The sequence below is a fragment of the Strix uralensis genome, chromosome 4 (genome assembly GCF_047716275.1).
Source record: "Strix uralensis isolate ZFMK-TIS-50842 chromosome 4, bStrUra1, whole genome shotgun sequence".
NCBI classification, from domain to species: domain Eukaryota; kingdom Metazoa; phylum Chordata; class Aves; order Strigiformes; family Strigidae; genus Strix; species Strix uralensis.
The window spans coordinates 54,437,563-54,458,153 of NC_133975.1; the positions used below are offsets into that span (position 1 = coordinate 54,437,563).

At 44.0% G+C, this 20,591-nt stretch overlaps 1 protein-coding gene across 2 annotated transcripts in view; it reads right to left on the reverse strand.

Moving 5' to 3' along the window:
- Positions 1–19,132, reverse strand: part of UNC5C (unc-5 netrin receptor C) — a 266,275-nt gene extending 247,143 nt beyond the window's left edge. For both annotated transcript variants that reach the window (XM_074866782.1, XM_074866781.1), the window contains exon 1: positions 18,768–19,132. In XM_074866782.1, the coding sequence (XP_074722883.1) occupies positions 18,768–18,891 (124 nt within the window). In that variant the 5' untranslated portion in view covers positions 18,892–19,132. The remainder of the gene's footprint in view (positions 1–18,767) is intronic.
- Between the last annotated feature and the right edge of the window lie 1,459 nt (positions 19,133–20,591).

The following is a 20,591-nucleotide window of genomic DNA, read 5'->3' on the forward strand; positions in this document are numbered from 1 at the left end:
ATATGTGGTACCATTAGGCAGGAAAACAAAGTATTCCCAAAAAAATCTCTGCTAAGCACATTTTGGAGTTAATGGGCTAGTACAGATACAGTATGCTCTCTTTCTGTGCTAAGAGGTATTTGATTCCATGAAATTCACTCGCTCCCACATAATTTAAATGGCCAAAATGGAACAATGTATTTTCTCTTTTCTGCACATGTAAAAAGAGCAGACAATCTTGCCAAGGTTAACTATACAAACTTGTTAGGCTTCTATAGATTTCATTAATGCCTCATAAAAGAGAATCAATAAAACTCCTTGCATGCCAATACAAAATTGACCTTTCGATTTACTCTTTAAGATACAAAAAAAAGAACTTAATCAATAGACATCATCAAAACTTCCCTGATGAGAGCTCCTGCAATGGGGAAGTTTAGATTAAGAATTCTTCAGAGAAGTTATGTTCCTGCTCTGAACTGCTTCCTAAGGACTGTTCCTGATCCTACTGGAAAACTTTGGTGGGACTACTCATTGGTTGGTAGGCCACAACCTTGCAAAGCTGCAGTATTAGAGGCATAGGATTACTCACACACTGAAACACAGATGCTTACAGAAGTGTCGTCATGCTTCAAAGGTTAATAAGACTGCTCACAAGAGAGGATTTTTACAGAACTGCGCCTTTACTCCCATTTATGCTTTAAATTTTCCTTTGACATTTTTCTGTGGGTATGAAAACCCACAATGCTTAAATTGACTTTGTCGGTTGCTTTTATGTAATTTACAGCTTAGTGTACCCAGCAAACACACCAAAATGACACCTGTCTCAGCATCCCAACAGGAGAGTCACTGGTAACAAATGGCAGCAGTGTTAGCACTCAAAAGCAAGGGCCTGATCCATGGCCTTTTCACCGAGACTTTCCATCTATTTTGCTCCAAATTCCCCACTCAGACAGCTTGTGGGATCCCATTTTATGTTGTCTTTGGGTTTTGCAGTTTCCTCTTGCATTCAAAGATAATAATGATCCTCTGGTATCTTTTTTAGTGGCTAGATGGACCAATTCAGAAAATTGTTCTAAGTGCTCCCTTCCTACTTCTGCGAGATTTCTCAGGCGGGTAAGAAACAGCCCCACACAAAAAAAACCAAACCAAACCACAACATCAAGAGGTAACCTGGTGGCAATATTAATTTCTTGTCTTGTTTTTAAAGTACCTCTGTTATTTAATATGCCTCATAGCCACAGTATCATAGATAGTTCACATAAAGACACATTTACTTAAAAAAAAAAAAAAAACCAAAAAAACCCACAACCCAAAACTTAAATTCATGTGACTTTTCTTTTGCTTTTCAAGGAGTTCCTCCTCCCTGCTTGCCTCAGCTCATACCAAATCATCTTCCAGCCTGACCCAAGGATCCTGAGGTCTTTCCCAAAGCAGCATTTGCTTCTTCAAACATTTCTCCAGCACTTCTTTATGGGTACCTGCTGCTGGTAATTCCTGGCCCGTCTCCTAACCACTTCCCCTGTTTTATGTCAGCACCACACTCAGTCCACTCAATTGCAAACAGCTACTGGTGAGGGACAACTGTGTGGCCCCTTCTGTGGCAGGCCCAGTCCGCTTTGTGCATGCTGGTGTCCTAACAAAAAGGAGCAGTTTCGTTATCACCATCTTCCCTTTCTTGCCTCAAGTAGCATCACGCATAACATGTTTTGGTAACCTTTAAACAGACCGCCTGTGGGCATTTCTGTCTGTCTTGTGGTTTTGAAGTGGCTAATAAATACATACTACTCTGCTCCCCAAAACATATTTTTAATTTAGCCAGAGGTTCAAAACACCACCTTTCTCCAGCCCACAGATAAGTTTGTTCCCATCCCAAGTATTCATGTAAGAGAAAAGAATGTTTAGTCTATACCTTATGTTTATAAACATGTATTTTGGGGAAAAGAGGATGCTTTAACTTCTTTATACAATGCAGTATTTGTCTTACCACACAGGGAAATAAAAATAAATACTGCAGTATATTCAAAATTCTTAATTCTCCAAAGAAATGTATTTTTTCCACTGTTACTAATATTTGAAACTTAATCCTAACAGGCTGTTTTTTGTATGCTTTAGTTTTTCATTGCCTACTTTGAAAGAAGACAATGAGGAAAATCAAGTTTTATTTTTGTTTTTGTAAATATCCTCTAAGATGATCAAAAGTCACAGGTCATTGCTGCAGCTAGAAAGACAGACTCAATTGTACAGAGACCTGCTGAGAAAAGTTCATCTCAGGTTTTGATCAGAAGTAGGGTGATGTTCTGAGAACAAACAACTGCAAAGAGCAGGGCAATGTGAACGTACGGCCTTTTCCTTTTAATTACTAAGTCTTTGCAGAGGCTTTGCATTGGTGGGATGGTGGGTGGCTGCAAAAACTTCCATAGAAAATTTTCTTTTTTAAAAAAAATAAAAAGCCCCAAACAACTATAGTAGCCATAAAACAGCATTTTACCCAATAATTGCCATTCTAGATGCCTATCTTTTCTTTAGGCTCTCTTAAGTGGGACAAGATCTTGTAAAGATACAAATGTTTTCCTCCTCATTTATGTGGCAAAGAATCTCTTTGTTAACACTAGGATCGCTCTCTGATGTACTCTGCTTGCTCCTTTCTTTTTGTACTTTGCTTTTTGTACTTTGTCTGCTCCTTTTTTTTCCAATTTTTTAAAAGCATTCTTAGTGTCATGGAAATTTTTTCTGTCCAAACAGACGAGATGATAGAAATCTCTCCACCATGAATAGAGTCTTACAGAAATCCTAACTGTTAACAACCTTCAGCTCGTGCAGAACTGAGCACTCACTGAACTCAGGGAAGCTGTGTTGGTTTACACAAAGTAAGAGGCTCAGCTGCAAACACATTCTATGAAGGCCGGTTCTTCCACTTAGAAAGTTCACCTACCTGAGCATAATCAGAAGTTTCAAAACCTAGAGCCTGGGGGCTGAAATTTATTAGGAACAGATGGAGCTAAGTGGCATATGCAATTTACTTGTGCACCTAAATGCAGTTATATATATTTGTAAGTGTAAGTAAACTAGCTGGTATCCATTTCCTCACTAATCAAAACACCTTTTGCCTTCTTGAACTCCAGACCTACGCTGCTACAACTACTTGGTTTTCATACACACTAGTCATATCTAGTGGCCCTCAAGTCATGAAAACTCAATGTTGCACAAATTCTCATTAATAATTTTGGCTCCTATCGGAGGACTCATGCTGCCGATTACATAATGGCAGCAGCTGAAATCTAAAAGTCACATCACCTAAAATGAAAGAACCCAGCATTTGATAAACAACCCAGAGCACAAGTCAGAATTGACTTTTGAAGGCAGTCAAAACCTTACTGTCAGGTAAGCTCTTTACCCTTGCAGGTAAGTGCATCTTCCCAAATAGTACGTCATGGTCAGTAAGACATTTCCTTGGCAAGAGACTTGCACAAGCCTTTAAGCTGGGTTTGTGGGAAGGAAACACGTAGGATTACATAAACTATTTCAGTCCAGAAATTCCTTGTGGTTAAGTAATTATATATACTAATAACTTCCCAATGACAGTGTCTGGATGCAGCCTGCACATACACATAACAAAGCAATTTAATATCATTCATGCACTGCAATGTTCTCGAGCAATGACTCACACGTCACTGCCAGTTCTCATACTACAGAAAACTAAGAATTGGGACTTCAGCTTTCCAAAAATCGAAGTACTGCATTCAGGAACCTCTGTGATCTAAGAGACAACAACCTGCTACATATTTTATAGTAACACTTTGCAAATCATAGCTATGTATCCCTAGGTGCCCACAGGATGTTGAATAGGGACACTTGATACTGATCATATCAAGTGACACCACGTGTTATTATACTGATCAAAATATATTGATGCATCTTAAAATACTGAACATCTAAAAGCAAGGCAAAGTTAGGTGAAATCTGGTCATTAGAGTATGGGGTTTTTTTGTTGTTGTTGTTTTAAGGACTGCCTTAAGCAAAACCTTCCCTGGTACATTTATTTTCTAATATGCACAAATGATAAGAAATAGGTCAGTATATTTATTTTTCAGATGCTATTTCAGAAAACAAGCAATAAAACAGTTTTTACCTTGCACTGTGGTAAGAGTTACTTTGCTCAAACAAACTAAACTTCAGTAGCTGACAAAAAGTAATCAATAGTGTTTTTAAGATTAATTTTGACCTTACAGACCATGTGGCAAATACAATTCCGCACTAATGTACTTCCATGGAAGTGCTAAAGTCCATGGCTCAAAGCAAGAAATTTCGACAAGTGCAGCCAGACTTTCTGTCTTTAGATGTACATAGAGAAGAAACAGAAAAAGAAGCAAATACAGTAAAAACTTCTTACATTTTTTTAGACAAATAAGAGCCCTTTTCATAATGTGTGAGTCAGAAATGCATTTGTATAAGCCCACCAAATTCCAAAACACCTAGATATCATAACAGCAGAAAACTTGGGAAAATCATGTTACAGTCAGACTTACTACCGAGAGCTGACACAACCAGAACATCCCAAAAGTCTTGCTTGATACAGGCTTTTGCCTGCATAAATGACCACATGAAATCATTTACTCTCCTTAACTAACTGTGGAAAATATTAATGGCAACTTAGTGTGCCAGTTATGCCACAGATCTTCACCTGCCTCCTACAGAATAACCCCTCTGCTGAGCCACTTAAACTGCTTTTCCCCTGCTCCAGCATGGGTCCTTCCCACGGGCTGCAGTCCCTCAGGATAAGCCTGCTCCAGCCTGGGCTCTCCAGAGGCTGAGGGGGGATCTCAGCTCCAGCACCTGGAGCACCCCCTCATCCTCCTCCTCACAGCGACCACCCCTGCAGACCCCCACTGCCAATGCCTGGGCACCTGCACCCAGTGCCAGGGAGCACCCCAGACACCCTGCAGTTTCCTGCCATCCTGTGCCCAGGGGCTGCTTTTGCATGGACACACACCTTGGGGAGCTGAACACATCCGCAGGCTTTGTTTATCTCCTCAAGGAGGTAGCGGGGTGGGGGGGGACACGACACACAGAAATCTTACCCTGCAACATTTCCCAACGTTATTGCCTATCTGATAACAATTTTCAGTTGTGCCCTTTATTTTGGGGAGTGGGCTCCTAAGCTTCAGTGGTTCACGGCTCAGAGGAGACAGCATTCATGAAGGAGCCTGACACAGTTTTGGAGACCAAATTTCTTCAAAGAATGAAATGGCCAAAACCATTTGAAAATTTATGTCAACTTCAGTGAGGGAATCCAACTGCAGAACAAGAGTAAAAAAAAAAAAATCCCCCAAATGAACATTTTTCAAATTTGTCTTTCAAAAGAGTACTTTGGTTACTTTATTTCTTATTTTATTTTAGAGGTTAAAGAACATTCCCAAGTAAACAAAAATTGCAAAATGTTTTGTTTTGCACAACTGGTTTTTAACATATTTGTTTGGGGCAGGGGAAAATGACTTGAGGGATGATTATAAATCTTTTCTTGAAATTTCAAGGCCTTTTGCTGAACTGGACAAACTACACACACAGTCCTAACTCACAAAGATGGTCTAGTAGCCTCATGCAACCCCAAATATTCTGCAGTAGACAGACTATCGGTCTCCTTTTCCTCCTTCTACTTAAACACAGGCTGAAAGCCTTCCCAGAAAGAGGGAGCCCAGCACATAACAGAGTCGTGTAAGTCCCCCAGCATGCCACTACAAACCTGGCTCCTGGTCACCTTCAGTTTCACAGCCCTGTGGGCACCTGAATTAGCTGCATAACCAGCTGCTCCTAAGTTTAATGCACGTTTCAGGTTTACTATACACTATACAGACATCCAGACAGATAAAAATAGTGAAACTTTGAGAAAGACAAAGAGTATTGGCACTGCAACGCCTTTTCTAATGAAAAATATTCACGGCTGTATTAGAGCAATTGTCCCACACCAATGTGAACGGCGTCATTTTGTTAGCTCCAGCATAATTCAATTACATAATTCTCCCAGCTCATGAATGTGTATATATTTACTTTTTTATAATCCAATACAATAATGATTTTTTTAATAACTTTCAGACAAAGTAGTGAAAGAGATTAGGAAAGAACATATGGGAAAAGTCACTTCTGACCTATGTTTTATCCTTAAAACCCAAAAGTGGATTCAGTATTAAAATGAAAGCACTCTAAGTATATTGTGAAATATTTACTGCTGTTATTACTGCCTGATTTATGTGTGCCAGAGACCAGATTATTCAGACTGGTTTCACAAGCAATATGTTAGTAAACAGGATTTTGTTTGGTAATTATATTAAACATGTCCATATAAGCTTGGAATTAATTACAAACAGTATTTTGCTGTACTTGATAAAAGCACTAAGCAGCAAGAACTAATGATGGCGAAAGGGTCTTCTCTCACTTTCAATAAAGCTTTCCATGTGAAAATCTGTCAACATGAAAAAGTTACTGCTTGTAATTAAAACCAGGCTTTTGTTCGGTAATATGTTTACATGTTATGTTCCAGAAGAGGAAAAAAATGCAATTGAATTACTCTCCTTAAACCCTGTGGTTTGCAAACACACGATCTGCTCTGGGCACACTACTGATGTCAACTCCTTCGGCTTGGGAAGAAAAAAAATTCAAGTTCAGCCTCATGACACTGAAGAGTTTTGCATTACTAACACAGTTTGTTAAGAGCTTAAGCGAGCCCTCCAGATGTGTTCGCAGGATTTCTGCAGTGGGTATGTCTACCCACATCAGGCATTTAAGCTCTACTCCTGTCAGTACTTGTACAAGGTTTCACTAATGGACAGATAATAGCAAAGAGGTGGAGGAAGTTACAGTAATACTTCACCATATTTGGGAGCACGTCAGTAAGCGACTAATTACCCCTCTGTTTCCAGCTCTCACATTAACTTACTATAAGCAACCCTTCGCCTGTCTCCACAACGGCTTTATAGCACAAGATCTATTTTCAAAGCAGACTTCAACGTGACATCTCAGAATTAGACTGATTGCCAAACCGGGTGCTAAACCATGCTTCAGCGGGTCCAAAGACCACAGTACTAGGACCTCAGTCTGCTGGCTGCTTTTGAAGATGAATAACACGTTCATCACCTGTCACGCTTCTCTTTACCAAGCATGCACCATTTTTTCACCATACTTCTCAATTCTCTTTTTGATACACTGAGATGGGTAGATGCTATTTGTTGTGCCCATGGTTAACTAGAATTTAAGGCCATAGGCATACAAACATTATCTTGACAAATTTAAATGTTTTCACTCTGCTGTAATGAGATATATTTCCTAAATAGTGAGGAAATAACCTTATTTTTCCATGGCAACCCAGTGTTCCACATGACAAAGCATCTTACTGACTTCAATTGAAACTTTTTTTGAACAAGTCCATAATACATTTAAGTATAAAGAACCCTGCAGATAAGCAGCTCTGTGCTTATCCTCTGTTACAGAAGCCTGTACATTAAATTTGTTAATCTAGGTTTAATTCAGAAACCTGACACTCTGCTTTTCTTGTAACCATTTTGGTTTCTTGTTAATGCAACCAGATGGTAACTTCACTTTGATTACAATTCTCCCTACTTTAACGTGAACTCTTCATATTACTATCAGATGACATTTGCTTTCCTTAATGTACATAGTTTTAGAAAAATTACAGAAGTGCTATTGCTGTGTTACATGAAAAATTCCAGTGTACATTTAGCTGACATAGCATCAGCTGCTGTTTAAACTGGGCTTAGCTAATGGACTTTTAATGTCAGTGGGGTTATGTGCAGTTACTGGCTATTAGCAGGAATAGGCCCTTTCTATAAAAATCACTTTTCCTCAAGTGTGTTGTTTGAACATTCCTTCCTCTGATTTAGTGACTGTCACCAAATAGAAAACAAATGCAAGGACACTGGAATCTACTGTTATCTTTAAAACCAACTTAACCTCAGCCCAGCCTCCACAAGCAAAATACGCGTTCTGCGTTGGTACTAGTGGATATAAAACTTTGAAGACAAAAGACAGAATTTTCCTTGTCTTGCTCTAGTGAGTAAATCCCAAGCAATCCAGTGAAACTAATCAGACAGAAAACAAACTTTGATCGAGGTACTGCCACCAACTAATTTCCCTAAGAGAAAGGATCTCCTTTGCAATGAAACCAAGTACTCATAAAATAAGCTCATCAGTAAAATATAGCAGATGAATAGTCCATGCAATGTCACTTTGTCATTTTAATTCATTTTTCTTTGAAAATGTTTCTTATAAATGCAAATTTAAGACTTTCCTCTTGGGACTACAAAATGATAGGAATTTGTATAAAGCAAGTAAGTAAATTAGGCCTTTTTTAAAAAAAAAGATTTGGAAGGTTTTCTCTAATTGCCATGTTTATTACAAAGAATTAATATATAACATTTAGACAAAAAAAAAAATACATACAGAAACAGTGCAGGACAAGCAAAAGACAAAAGCTAGCAGGAGCTGAACAATTTTGCCTTTTCCAGTGCTCATGAAACACATATGGCACTTCTTATTCTACTGCCTAAACTAGGATAATAACCACTTCTTTTACCAGCTACCAGGCTGCATTTCTAACTGAAGCAGTCGAAGCCCGTGCTTTTAGTAGTAGAGGTCTTTAGTTCAAAAATGACTGATTGCTGAAGCAGGAAATTGCCACGCATTTGTGTGTAATGGATATTTATGTGGATATCTGCCTACAGTTGGTGGCATTTGGCTGTCAGTGTTCTTATCTGAAATAATGTGACAAAACCCAAGAGAAAAAACATCTACCTGGAAGAATCTCGCCAACATGTTTTCAAGTAAGGCACTGTGTTAATCTCTCTACAGGAAAGAGCCACACTTACCAGCAAAAAAGGTGAGATCAAGGTCTGCCCATCCTAGAGTCTCACTCTACTGTGTCAACATATTTTTAACACAGAACCAGATCAGCTTCTGACGTGTGCTGGCTTTGAAATTAATGGAGCTATATTTGTTGGTGGTCATAACCTGGCCTTGTATAGTGTAAGTCTATCCTTGGTACAAGCATTAGGGATTTTAAAAAACAAAACAGAAACTGACAGTAAACTGATACCTCCCAGTACCGAACTTTCTGGCTACAAACTTTCTAGTTACTTAGGTACTTAGGAACTTCCTATTTGCTACAGCACAGGTATTTTACATGAGGAAGAGAAGGAAAACTAGCACTTATATTCTTGTCAGCAGAGATCTGCTGCATGAGAAGATTGCTGCATTTTATTTGAGCAAGAGACTAAAAAAAAGTTACCCTCACCTTCAGAAACTGGTGAGGAAGCAGAAACAAAGTCCCTAAAGCTACCTTTGCAATGTCTGCATGAAAGGAATTTGTAACGGGGATGATGACTTGCCAAAAACTAGTGCAGCTTTGGGGGCAAAAAGCTTACAGCAAGGCATACTAGTGTTTCATGAGACAATTCAGCGAGATTTTCAGTGAACGACACCCGTACAGGGGCACATTCATTTAATTACAGCCCCATTACTTAACTAGACAAGAGTTCTAGTTTCCACAGTCAACTCTGGTTTTCAGATCTGAAGTGACAGAGTTTAACAGGGGAAACTTTATCTCCTCCTAGTTGAAAGCACCACTGAGTTTTGTCCTAATCCTAAAATGAAGGCTTGAGCAGCAGAGATTTCTCTGTAGCTTCATCTGACTGCAGACAACCCGAAATTTCAGGCTGGACACCTCACTGCTACCCTGTTAGCCCTGGCTATTCACTGCTAGTAATGGCTAGTCATCTTTTGTATGTGCAGAGCTGCAAGAGTAACCAGGCAGACACATGAAGTTGTTGATGTCGTAGGGAAAGGTGAGAGGAATACATCTGTGCTAACTCTGCCAGCAAATGGCAAAACTAAGAGATACATTAATGAAAGAGAAAATTAATTCAGACTAAGGCAGTGTGCATGCCTGTACTCTGAATTACTCCCGGTAATTACCTGCGCTACAGTCAGTGTAGGTAAATCCAATGCACATGAGAACAAAATTAGTCTTGCTTGCTATTCTGTCTCACTTCTTATTCCTCAATTTTGGTATGACTGAACTGCAATTAACCTCATTCAGTGAGACCATATTATTATTTTTGTTCACTATGTAAACTTTCCAGTATAAACACATATGTTGGGACTGGATAAGACAAGCGATGTAGTTAAACAATAAACAAATACACCATATCTTAAGAGTGCAGCAATTCATGTTCCAGCCATTATTTTAGCAAATTTATGGTTGGAATATAGCTCTCCAAGAACCTCTGAATTACTAATAATCCTGTGGTGATCACTTTTCACTGCCTGACATGAAATGCACTAAATTCAAGCAAAGAAGCGCCTGGGGAACAACTATCAGTTCAAACAAGTTTCCAAAACGGCTGCAATAGAGTCAACCTCTTTTGACAGATCATTCAAGGCTTACTTGCATGTTTCCTTGTATCTAGCTGATGAAATTCAAGATTTCTCAAACAATCGCATCCAGCACTCAAGGGACCAAGAAAAACGCAAGCTTTCCTTTTTCTCAAAGGATACACCGTTAATCCACAGAGCTTAACATTTCAACCTCTCACTCAATATGAGACTAAGAAATAAAGCTACTTTACTTCTTGAAAACAACTAAAAAGGGATTGGCAGGAGCTACCTAACAAGAAAATGCTCAGCTGTTGCCAGACCAGTAAAACCTATCTGAGCTCCTTAGCACTGTTGTTGATAATGTTACCTCAACAAGAGGAAAAAAAAGATACTGGTTTAATTGCCTAGGCAACCTCATAGCTTTTATGACTTGTGAGGCAACAGGGTCCTCTGGAGCCTAAGTGGTTCAGATGAATGAAGTACAGTTGAATAAACTAGTCCTGAATTGCAGATTAAACCCAAATGAAACAAAACAACCCAAGGCAGTGATCCCTATTCCATTTACAACAGTGCTGCAGTCATCCATTGGATCTGCTCTTGCTTTTTCCAAATTCGGGGTAACACTGTGGATTTCACTGGGCAAAGCAAATCCTCCCAAACCACCTGCCACCATAGAGTCAGAGCTTCCAGGAAGCATCCCTGTTTCTGAGCAACAGCATATGGGTTTGCGCTTCATCTTTCATACCTATTTCTAGATACCAGCAGAGACAAAGAAACCATTAGTGAGACCCAACATATTCGATACTGGGAAGGCACCTGAGAGCCTCCAATGTAGCATTCCCTCTGTAGCATCAATCTTTGGCGTTGTCAGACAAGGAGGATGGACTGGAGCACCAGGGTCTGGAGCACTGGAAGCCTTGAGTTTGCATTTTGGCTTCCTTACACGTTTGCTCTGCTCCCTGCGGCAATTCCCCTTTTATCTCTCCACCAGAGCTAGATATAGCTGTCCTCCCAATCTGGCAAGAAGGATTAAAGATTAAATAGCTAATGCAACGTGACAAATAAGAACCTCCCATTGTCTCTAGCAATGCAAACATGTAGCAAAGCTATCCTAAAGACGCAACTGCAGATGTCCCCCACGGGACGTATCACTAACTGAGGCGAGCATGCACAGCTTTTTGGCTGCCTCTTCCTGTCCTGCCTGTGTAGGACTCATAGCGAAGGAACGTGAGAATATGAGGAGGTGCTGATGAACTGCAGCATCGCCTACTGACATGGGGGACATCCCTGCCTTGATAGGATTATTGCACAGTCATGCAAGCTAGAGCAGCAGCGCTTGTATTTGGGGAATAGCAAAGGTACTCACTTAAATCCAGTGTTGCCTGCTCTTCCTGGGCATGTCTGGCACCACTGAGAATCTGGGTCTCTATCTCAACCTTCATCACAATAAAATCAGCGTGATTAAAAAAAAAAAAAAAAGGGGAAGAAGAAAAAAACAAGACCTAGAAAATGCTGTAAATACATGCCTTAACCAGTGCTTAACCAGGACTGTAAGTCAGTGAGATTTTTCACTAGGCTGGTTGAAATATATGGAATTGAAAACTGTTGTTGTCGGAAGACTTTACAATGTTTAACTTTTTCATTTTCACTGAACACCTAACAGATTTTCAGAAAGTGTAAGTAGAAAGAGTTTAGCCAGTGAGGTACATATTTTCAGCTTTATTGATCTTTTCACTAGAATAATTGTATACTTTTTTTAATTAAGGCTTCTTGTTTTTTCCAACCTCCCCCCAGAAAACAAAAAAAGGACTTTTTTAAACAACAACAAAAAAATCATGTTGATAAAAAGGACATTTTTAAGTGAAACTATTTTTGCATGAAGCTTTTCTTCCCCAGCCCAAAACTTTTAGATAATGATGTGCCAGGCTATAAAGGGACTCCCTAAAACCCAGCATTTGACGAATCAGGAGGAAATCCCATGTTTCCTGCTTAATGTACATGTGATTTGGGATGGAGTTATAAAAGCAAACAGGAAGCTGTTCTAATGATGACTACCTAGGGGGAAAGCTGTATACAGCATCTCTAAGGTTACTGAAAGCTGGGAAAACCTCTGGCAGCTCTTGCCCGCTGTGCCTGACTTGTGCGTGCTGTTTGTATGAGCAGAGACAGCCTCGAAGAAAGCAACTGGAACACCACTATAGTTCGGGGCTTTCTTTTACCTTCTCCGGCTAGCATGCACACCCACGGCTTAAATTCAGTTTTATGCCACATCCTTACCCGGGAGAAAGACAAATAAATCTAAATACAAAACCCACAACCGATGCTCTGCAAGATGTTTAAGCAGACCTATCACAAAAACAATGACAATACTAAATTGTCTTCCCACATCTGCCCAACACTACAGTGTCTCCCCATGACACTGCTGAGTTTGGGGTCGGAGCATCTGCAGATGATCCCATTAAATTAAACATAGGGAAACAAAGTACATGGAAAATTAAGGGGAATTTTGTTGTCCCTATTTGTTCAACATAAGCTTCTTTACAACCTTTTTAGCATAACCCTTTATAACCCTTTTTAGCATAATTTCAAATGCCTGCTTACAAATGATGCAAATTAAGTCAGTCTTTGTATACAGTTTACCTCCCAGAAGACTTAACAGCATTTTTTTCAGATCGCCTCTTGGATAATGTTATGATGGAAAGCTCCAGGGGCGTCTGCTCCCAAGACTGGACTCTACCAAGCACACGCAATAAATCACTTAAAACACCACCATCCCTTCAGTCCTTGGAAGCAGTTAGTACTGAACTGTGCCTCTGCACAACATTATTCTGCTGCTGTGCTGATGGAGGTTGTAGCCAACTGAAAAACTGATGCTTGTCTCTTACTCCTTGCTTTTAATCTTTGACTTACGCTTTAAAAGCTTGCGCTGTTTTATACCTCCAAGTTGAAGGTGAAAGTAAAGATGGCTAATGAAAATGACAGGCAATGTAATTACTGCTTTATTGGCACCGATGCCAAGATCCCTGCCTGCTAAACTTGAATACCTCCACTGGGTGGCTAACAAGATGTGCATTTCACAAACTAGCACAACCCTCTCCCCACTTGCAAGAGAGGAAAGAGGGAATGGGAAAGGGAATGCCATTTTCTCCTACAGTGACATATAGATAATTGTATGAAACATATTGCATAGGCAGAGCACCCACGATTAAATTAACTTTTATTTCAAAGATAGACATGTTTTCGATGACAAACCAATGATCTGAACATTTGAGACTCGCATTGAGTCAAATCCTCTTCGGCTAAATCGCAGCAAACTGTTCACTACTTTGAGCAATGCAAATTTACCTAGGAATTCCCCTTTGCAACAGCAATTAAACCATATTTTTCTGATAAGCTGCAAAAGCAACTGTTGTGCCTTTATCCCAAAAAAGTAACCAGAACCGATTCCTCAAAAATCCGATGATTTAAAATCCAGAAAGACACCAGAAAGTCACAAACATAGCCACACACTATAAAACAGGTTACTCCAAACAAGATTACTTAGCTGGTAGTACAAAATAAAAGTAGCTTCACTTTGAAAAGTACAGCTCTCCTTCGTATTTTACATATACACAAAACTCTGGTCATACGCCGTACGGAAATACTCAACTGTTGTCCTAGTGAGCTGGGGCTCCTCTCACCTTCCATGGGAACTGATGTTGCTTCACATCCTATTCAACTGAACTGGAGGGACTGCACCTCAAAACACCCCTCTTCAACTTGCAGAAAAATCAAGATATTTACTTGAAATGTCTAATAAATATAATCCACATTTTCTCCTCTCTTGCTGCATAGCCCAGCTATGGAACTGATTTGCCTGGCCTTGGCACAGAGTTGTATTCCTGTTTTCAGACATACTGTATTTGGAAAATTAAATTAGGAAAAATCTTTTTAATATGGTTAATGCTGTTTCCTGTTTCTGACTTTGGATGTCACACACAAAGCTAGTCCCAAAATACAGTGAATGATCAAGGTTTGAGACCACTACCAAAGGGGGGGAGGGGGGGGGAAGTCATGTAATGAATGATCCACATAGAATGATTCAGTATACATATGCACAATTGTGGAAATGTTTAGATACACTCAGGCATTCCTACTGTACAGGGGCATAAATGACACTGACAGTAATGCTGAAAAGCCATCAGAAGGGGGCTGTATTTGATGTATATACTTTTTTTGTAACTGTTGCAACCAGCTGCTAGAGACTGGATCCAGAGGAAGCGGAGCCCAGATTCTGGCTCCTGTGTTCCTGAAGAGGAATCCCTCCTCTGCAGACAGATCCGTCCACTTCATTATAATCTGCTTAAATTGCACCTCAGTCAGCAAAGGAAACCCAGTGGCTGCTTTGCTTTCAGCAGAGCCTAAAGCAATACTAAAATGCTACTCAGGGCCAGTACAGGCTACCACATCCAGCCCAAACTCATCAACATCACAGAAATCTGCCATAGCACAACACTTTAAAACAAACTAATGTTCCAAAGGGGCTTATCCATTCATAGCAAAATACTACTTGGCCCTCACTTTACTAGTACGGATACTATTACACCCACATAATCAAATACAATCGGTCCACTGATGCATCAAGATAATTAAGTTCTTTTCCCCCCTTTTTTTCAACCAGATGTGTTTAAGTATTTAATTAAGAAGTGCATCCCCAAAAGGTTAGTACATTCACACGTTATATTTCACTTTTTCCGCACCAAGCATTTTCAAACTGCTGCTGTTGCTAATACAGACTATTGCTGGGGCAAGACAAATATCTGCACATATGGCTCTTTTACAGTTTTCTTTTGAAATTATCACTTTGATGTAATTAGGTTTGAGGGGTTAGACATAAAAAATTGTACTCTCTTGTTGCAAAGGAACAACTGAAACAAAAACTCATTAATATGTAGTCCCTTTAGCTTTTCTATCCATCTCTTACACCATCATTATTAGCCCATAAAGATGTCTGAACCATGCTTGTCACTACAGATAAGACAACCTGACCCTCCCTTTCACCCCACCTACACCCCAAAAAGGTGGGGGACACAGGATAAGTTCTTCAAACACTTTTAAAATCCAGTGATGGGGGGAAGTAGGGAAGTGCCAACGGCAGAAACTCAGTCTCTGCTGATTGAAGAGCCAAAGGAAAAGTTGCTCTTACGGGAGATGGCACTGAAATGCCAGGCAGGAGTAGATGCAACCAGGGATGGTTGCTCTTTCTTTCACCGTTTGGGACACTTGAATTCTCATTCTGATGTAGCTTGTCCTAAAGGTATAATGAATGCAGCAAACAGCAGATCAGAGTTGATTCTGGGTTGCTAATTGCTCTGGTCCCATTCACCCCACTCTGAGAATTAAGGGCTGTCTCTATCATTGTGGCTATTTCCTGTTCTCTCCTGATAACAGTGGAAAAATACTTAGAGAGCTTCAGATAAGAAGATAAGAAATGCTAATAAAACAAAAAGTGTATTTAGCTCTGCTGAGAAGCTCACAGGAGGATGCTGAGATGCAGTGATATGAACCTCTCTGCCAGAGAGTCTGGGGGTTGGTCCACCAACTACTCAGTTAATTTATTTTCCACGAGGCAATGGAAAAAGAAGGCATGAAAGCAGAATCCCCAGCAATGCTCACAGCCTCCTTAGCCTGCTTCAAATGATAAAGATAGGTGGGGAACGGAGAAGAAAAGCAAAACAAGAAATAGTACCAGCAGCAAGTACTGGAAAAAAATGTACACACCCTCTTTCCCTTCCCCTCCTCCCCTTTCTAAATCGTAACTATGTGTCTGCTCTCAGGAGACATCACTTAAAGTTTTTTCTCCTTTTCAAGGTATCACAAAGGAAGACTGAATTTTTTTGCCCAACTAAAACCAAGTCAGCTGGCTCCAGACCCACTGAAAATCAGAAGACTGAGACCAGTTTGGAGTGTAACTTCCACGTGTCCTGTTTCTATTGCTCTCAAAGGAATGCAACTGAAGAGACTAGAGGGGTGTTTCCATTTCGAAGGAGTGGACTGAATGGAGGATGACTTTGGGAAAAGTGGTTGTGTAAGAAGCATTTCAATGTTCATGCATTTTTGGAAATGTATAAATAAAACAGAAGGAAAACTTTGCCCAGTGCTATATGATGAGAAAACTTCCTGAAGAGGGCATAGTTAAACTGTTGATTCATTGCCTCACTGAAGCACCACATGCACATATGCATACATGAAGATCCCCACTGCAAACACCAATCAGAAAATCCCTCAGCTCTGGGAAAGATGCCAAAACCAGGTCTGCACCCAAATTCTGTGCCTGGTCCTAGCAAACGGGAAATAAAAATAAAAGCATAACATGGAAAAACAAGTCCAAGATGAATGGCTATATCCCAACCACACTCCCTGGATTTTCCACTCTGCTGTGAAAGTTTATCACACGCCGCACAAGGGGAAGCATTGCCGAAGAGCTCTCCATCCCTTTCTGGGTAGGTGAGCGCTCCTGTATGCTGTGACAGGCCCCACACGCCTGCCGCCCTTCGCAGTGCAGGGGGCCTGGCTCCTCTCCCCTCGTGGCATTTCTGTTGCACAGTGTTGTCTTATGGAGGGTACGCATGGAAAGGAGAAACCATCGGAAAGTGTGAGGTACGCCCTGTGGCACTGAGATATGCGCTCTGGAACAGCCGAACGCAGGGGGTCCTCTCTTCCCCGCTCAGGCCATCTGTCAGACGAATTACCCACGTCCTGTCAGCAGAGCAGGCAGGCTCCTTTCTGCTCCAGGTACAACTATCTGAGAGGATCTTTCCCCCTTAACACCCCCCCATCTACACAAACCGATACATACCCACCGACATCTAGGTCTACGTGCACATGGTACTATTAAAACCTTTAAACAGATAACATCAAACCTGTCCTATCTCAAACATGGAGAAAGGAAAGGTACATAAGACACAGAATAAACTTGACACGATGCATAAGGGATTTTTGTACTCTTGTTCTCTGCTACCCCCTTTTCATGACCAGGTTTCTGATCTTCCTGCGAGATAAACGCCCGGTATGTGTGAGGGAACATGACTCTGAAGACAGAGTAAGTATCAGCGGGAAATGGATTAGCACCGTTACACAGGCAGACATGATGTACAGTGCATCCAGCCCACCGGCAGCAAGCCTAAGGCTCCCAAAAGCCTGCCAGGGGCACAGGGAGTCAGAGCAACCAGCACCGCTCTCCTGTCAGAAAGGCCACAGAGGAGTGCACTTCATAATGGCTGGGTGAGAGCACGGGGTCAGGTCTGTGCAGTCGTCTCAAGTGCCTCTCCGCAGAGATGCTGGGGGGGAAAACCAAGTATTCTTCCACTTGCACTATGCTAACAACTCCAAATCAAAGCTTTGGTGCATATTACTATTTCCTGGTGACATATATGGGAAAAAAATCCAAAATGAAACAGCTTCTAAAATTCCTTTTCTCTTGTTAACCACATAACCAGGATTTCCAAGTGCTTTAATGAACCCGCACATCCTTGCTATGCGCTGCTCTGCCCACATGCAGCGGCAACCTCTCACTCTCTCTCTCTCTCTCTCTCCAGTGTTGAGGAGGTTGTAGAAAAGTATTTCCCAGCAAAAGCCACGCATTTCCACTTTAGGTCTAACTCCTGGGAAGAGAGGAGAAAAGCACCGAGAAAGTTTATCCAGCATCAGCTCGCAGGAGAAAAAGCCTCCTGCTGTGGCTGTCTGCCGGGCGGGTGACACACTGAGCCGGGGGTCTTTGTGATGCTCTCAAGACATCGCTAAACACGCACTGAGAAGCAAGACATTTTCACTTGGAAAGGGGAATTTATACATGGGCTACAGGGAAAACAGATCTAGATGTACTCCAGAACCCCCGACAGGGAAGGGGAAAAGAAAAAGAAAAAAAGCATAAACACAGTAACTCCCTTCGGGTGTATCATGTTCTAGGCACGACGGAGGAGGGTGTGTGGCGGAGATGGGGGCTCACGCACGACCCCCGCCCGCAGAGCCCCGGGGCACGGCGGTGCCGCCGCAGAGGGACCCCCGCCTCGCACCTGCCGTTCCACGCACCTGGCCACCCCCCGGGGCGCACCGGCGGGGCTCCCCCAGCCCCGAGCCCCCCTCCGGCCTCGGTGCCCCGCTCGAGGACGAAGCGAAGGAAACGCCTGTCCCGGCCAGGCTCAGCAACGACAGACCCGAGCCGCCGGGGGCGACCGGACACACACACATACACACCCCCCCCAGAAGCCGGCCGGCGGGGGTGGGGGAGCCGTGCATGCAGGGGAATGCCCCGCTTGCACCTACAGACGCACGAAATGAAAGCCCTCCAAATCACGGCATCCACTCGCGTTTTCATCCCGCAGCCGGAGGGCGCCCCGGCCCCCCTCCATCCGTGTACCCCTTACCTTGCGCGGCGGAGCCGGGGCTGCTGGCCCCCAGGACGGCCAGGGCGGGGAGCACCACGGTCTGCAGCAGGTATCCCAGTCCCAGCCCGCAGCGGGCCGCCGTCCCCTCCAGCCCCTTCCCCATGGCCGGGGCGGCGGGGCAGTCGCGCAGAGCCGCCGAGCTTTGCTGTGCCGCCTCTGCCTCCGCCAGCCCCGTCCCACCGCCGGGCGCGGAGGGACGCGGAGGGGGCGCGGAGCAGCGCGGAGCCCCCACCAGGCGCTCAGGCTGCGCGGGGGGCAGCGGAGCCAGGGGCACCGCTCGTAGCGGGGGGGCAGGGGCGCTGCATGGCCCCGCGGAGGGGCGCGGAGCGGCGCGGAGCCCGGCGGAGCGCTGCCTTCTTCCCGCGGGCGGCTCGGCGCGGCTGCCTCCACCCCGGGGGTGGGCGGGGGCCGGGGCCGGGGCCGGGGCTGGGAGAGGGGGCTGCGCCGGCCGCCTGCGATAAAATGCGAGCCGGAGCGAGGAGCAGACCCAGAGGGAAGGGGGCGGGGGAGGCTGGGAGCCACCCGCTGCAGAACCGGCCCCCTTTCGCCTCCCCCGCCCGCGCCCCCTGCGCGCACACCCGCGGGCACACTCGCACGCAGATGCGGGTGCACACACGTGTACGCACGCACAAGCACACACGCACACACCCCCACCCCCCCTCCCCAGCCCACCCGGGCTGTGCAGCCGGGAGAAGCCCCGGCAGCTGGGGCTGCGCTGGCCGGACCCCGCTCCACCCGTGGCTCTCTCGTCCCCACACCGTCCCCGGGGGTCTGAACGCCCCACCCCGCACCGGCAGGGCTCTGGGGGGCCAGTGCCGACCTGAGGGAGCCACAAAATGCAGGGTGGGGGAGCCCCATGCCGGCCAGGGGGCACCCCTCTGGTCCCACAAGTGAGGGGCAGGGGGAGAGGCAGAATCAGGAGGGATGTTAGGGAACCCCCCATCCCTGGGGAATAGCTCCCTGTTTGTCCCCCAGGGTCTCTCTCTTAAGGCTGGGGTCGCTCCCTGCCAGACCTTACCCTCCCACCCTCCTTATGCCCCCAAAAAGCTCTCCCCTGAGCCCTGCCTTCACCATGCGCCCACCAGTGCCCACATCTCGGGCTCACTGCTCGACCCGGGCTCGCTTGGGTTTTGCTGTTGCTTTCTAGGGCTTGTTTTGGTTTGGGGGTTTGTTTTTTTCAAGTTGCCTTTGCCTTCGCAGAGCCCAGACAGGCTGTCCCCAGCCGTGACCAGACCCAGCTACTCACACGCCAGGTTTGCCAAGGCCGGGGAGCTGCGGCCCCACAGCCCTCCCCACACCATGGCACTCCAGGGAGCATCGCCTTCTCCAGCCCAGAAAGCTCCCCCAAGCAGGGCTGCCTATCAGGCAAGGAGCGCTATTTTCCTCTGATGCGCGGCTTTGCCTTCCTCCCCTGGCAGCAACACAGTAGCAGCATCGCTGCTGCTGCAGGAGGGTTTCCGAGGGGCCACAGGAGCTGCCTGCCCCCAGGGAGGCTGCGTCCCACCTGCCCCCTGACTATAACGCCCTTCCCAGGGAATTACCCAGATCGTTCCCATCTCTGGGTTTGGTGGGGCACGGTTTTTTTTCTCCTCCACAGCAGCTGAGACAAAGCTGTTGTGCAACAGGAAAGCAACGTTCCTTTTTTTGTACACGCACAGAGCAAGAAAAAGGGGCAGATTTTGTTCTGGGCGGCGCACGTGGGTATGCGTGGAAGGTGCCCCAGAAAGGGTTCATTTCAAGCCCAACAGGCTGATTCACCCAGTAACTCCAAGCAGTGCTCTCCAAGGAGAGCCCGCCAGCTCT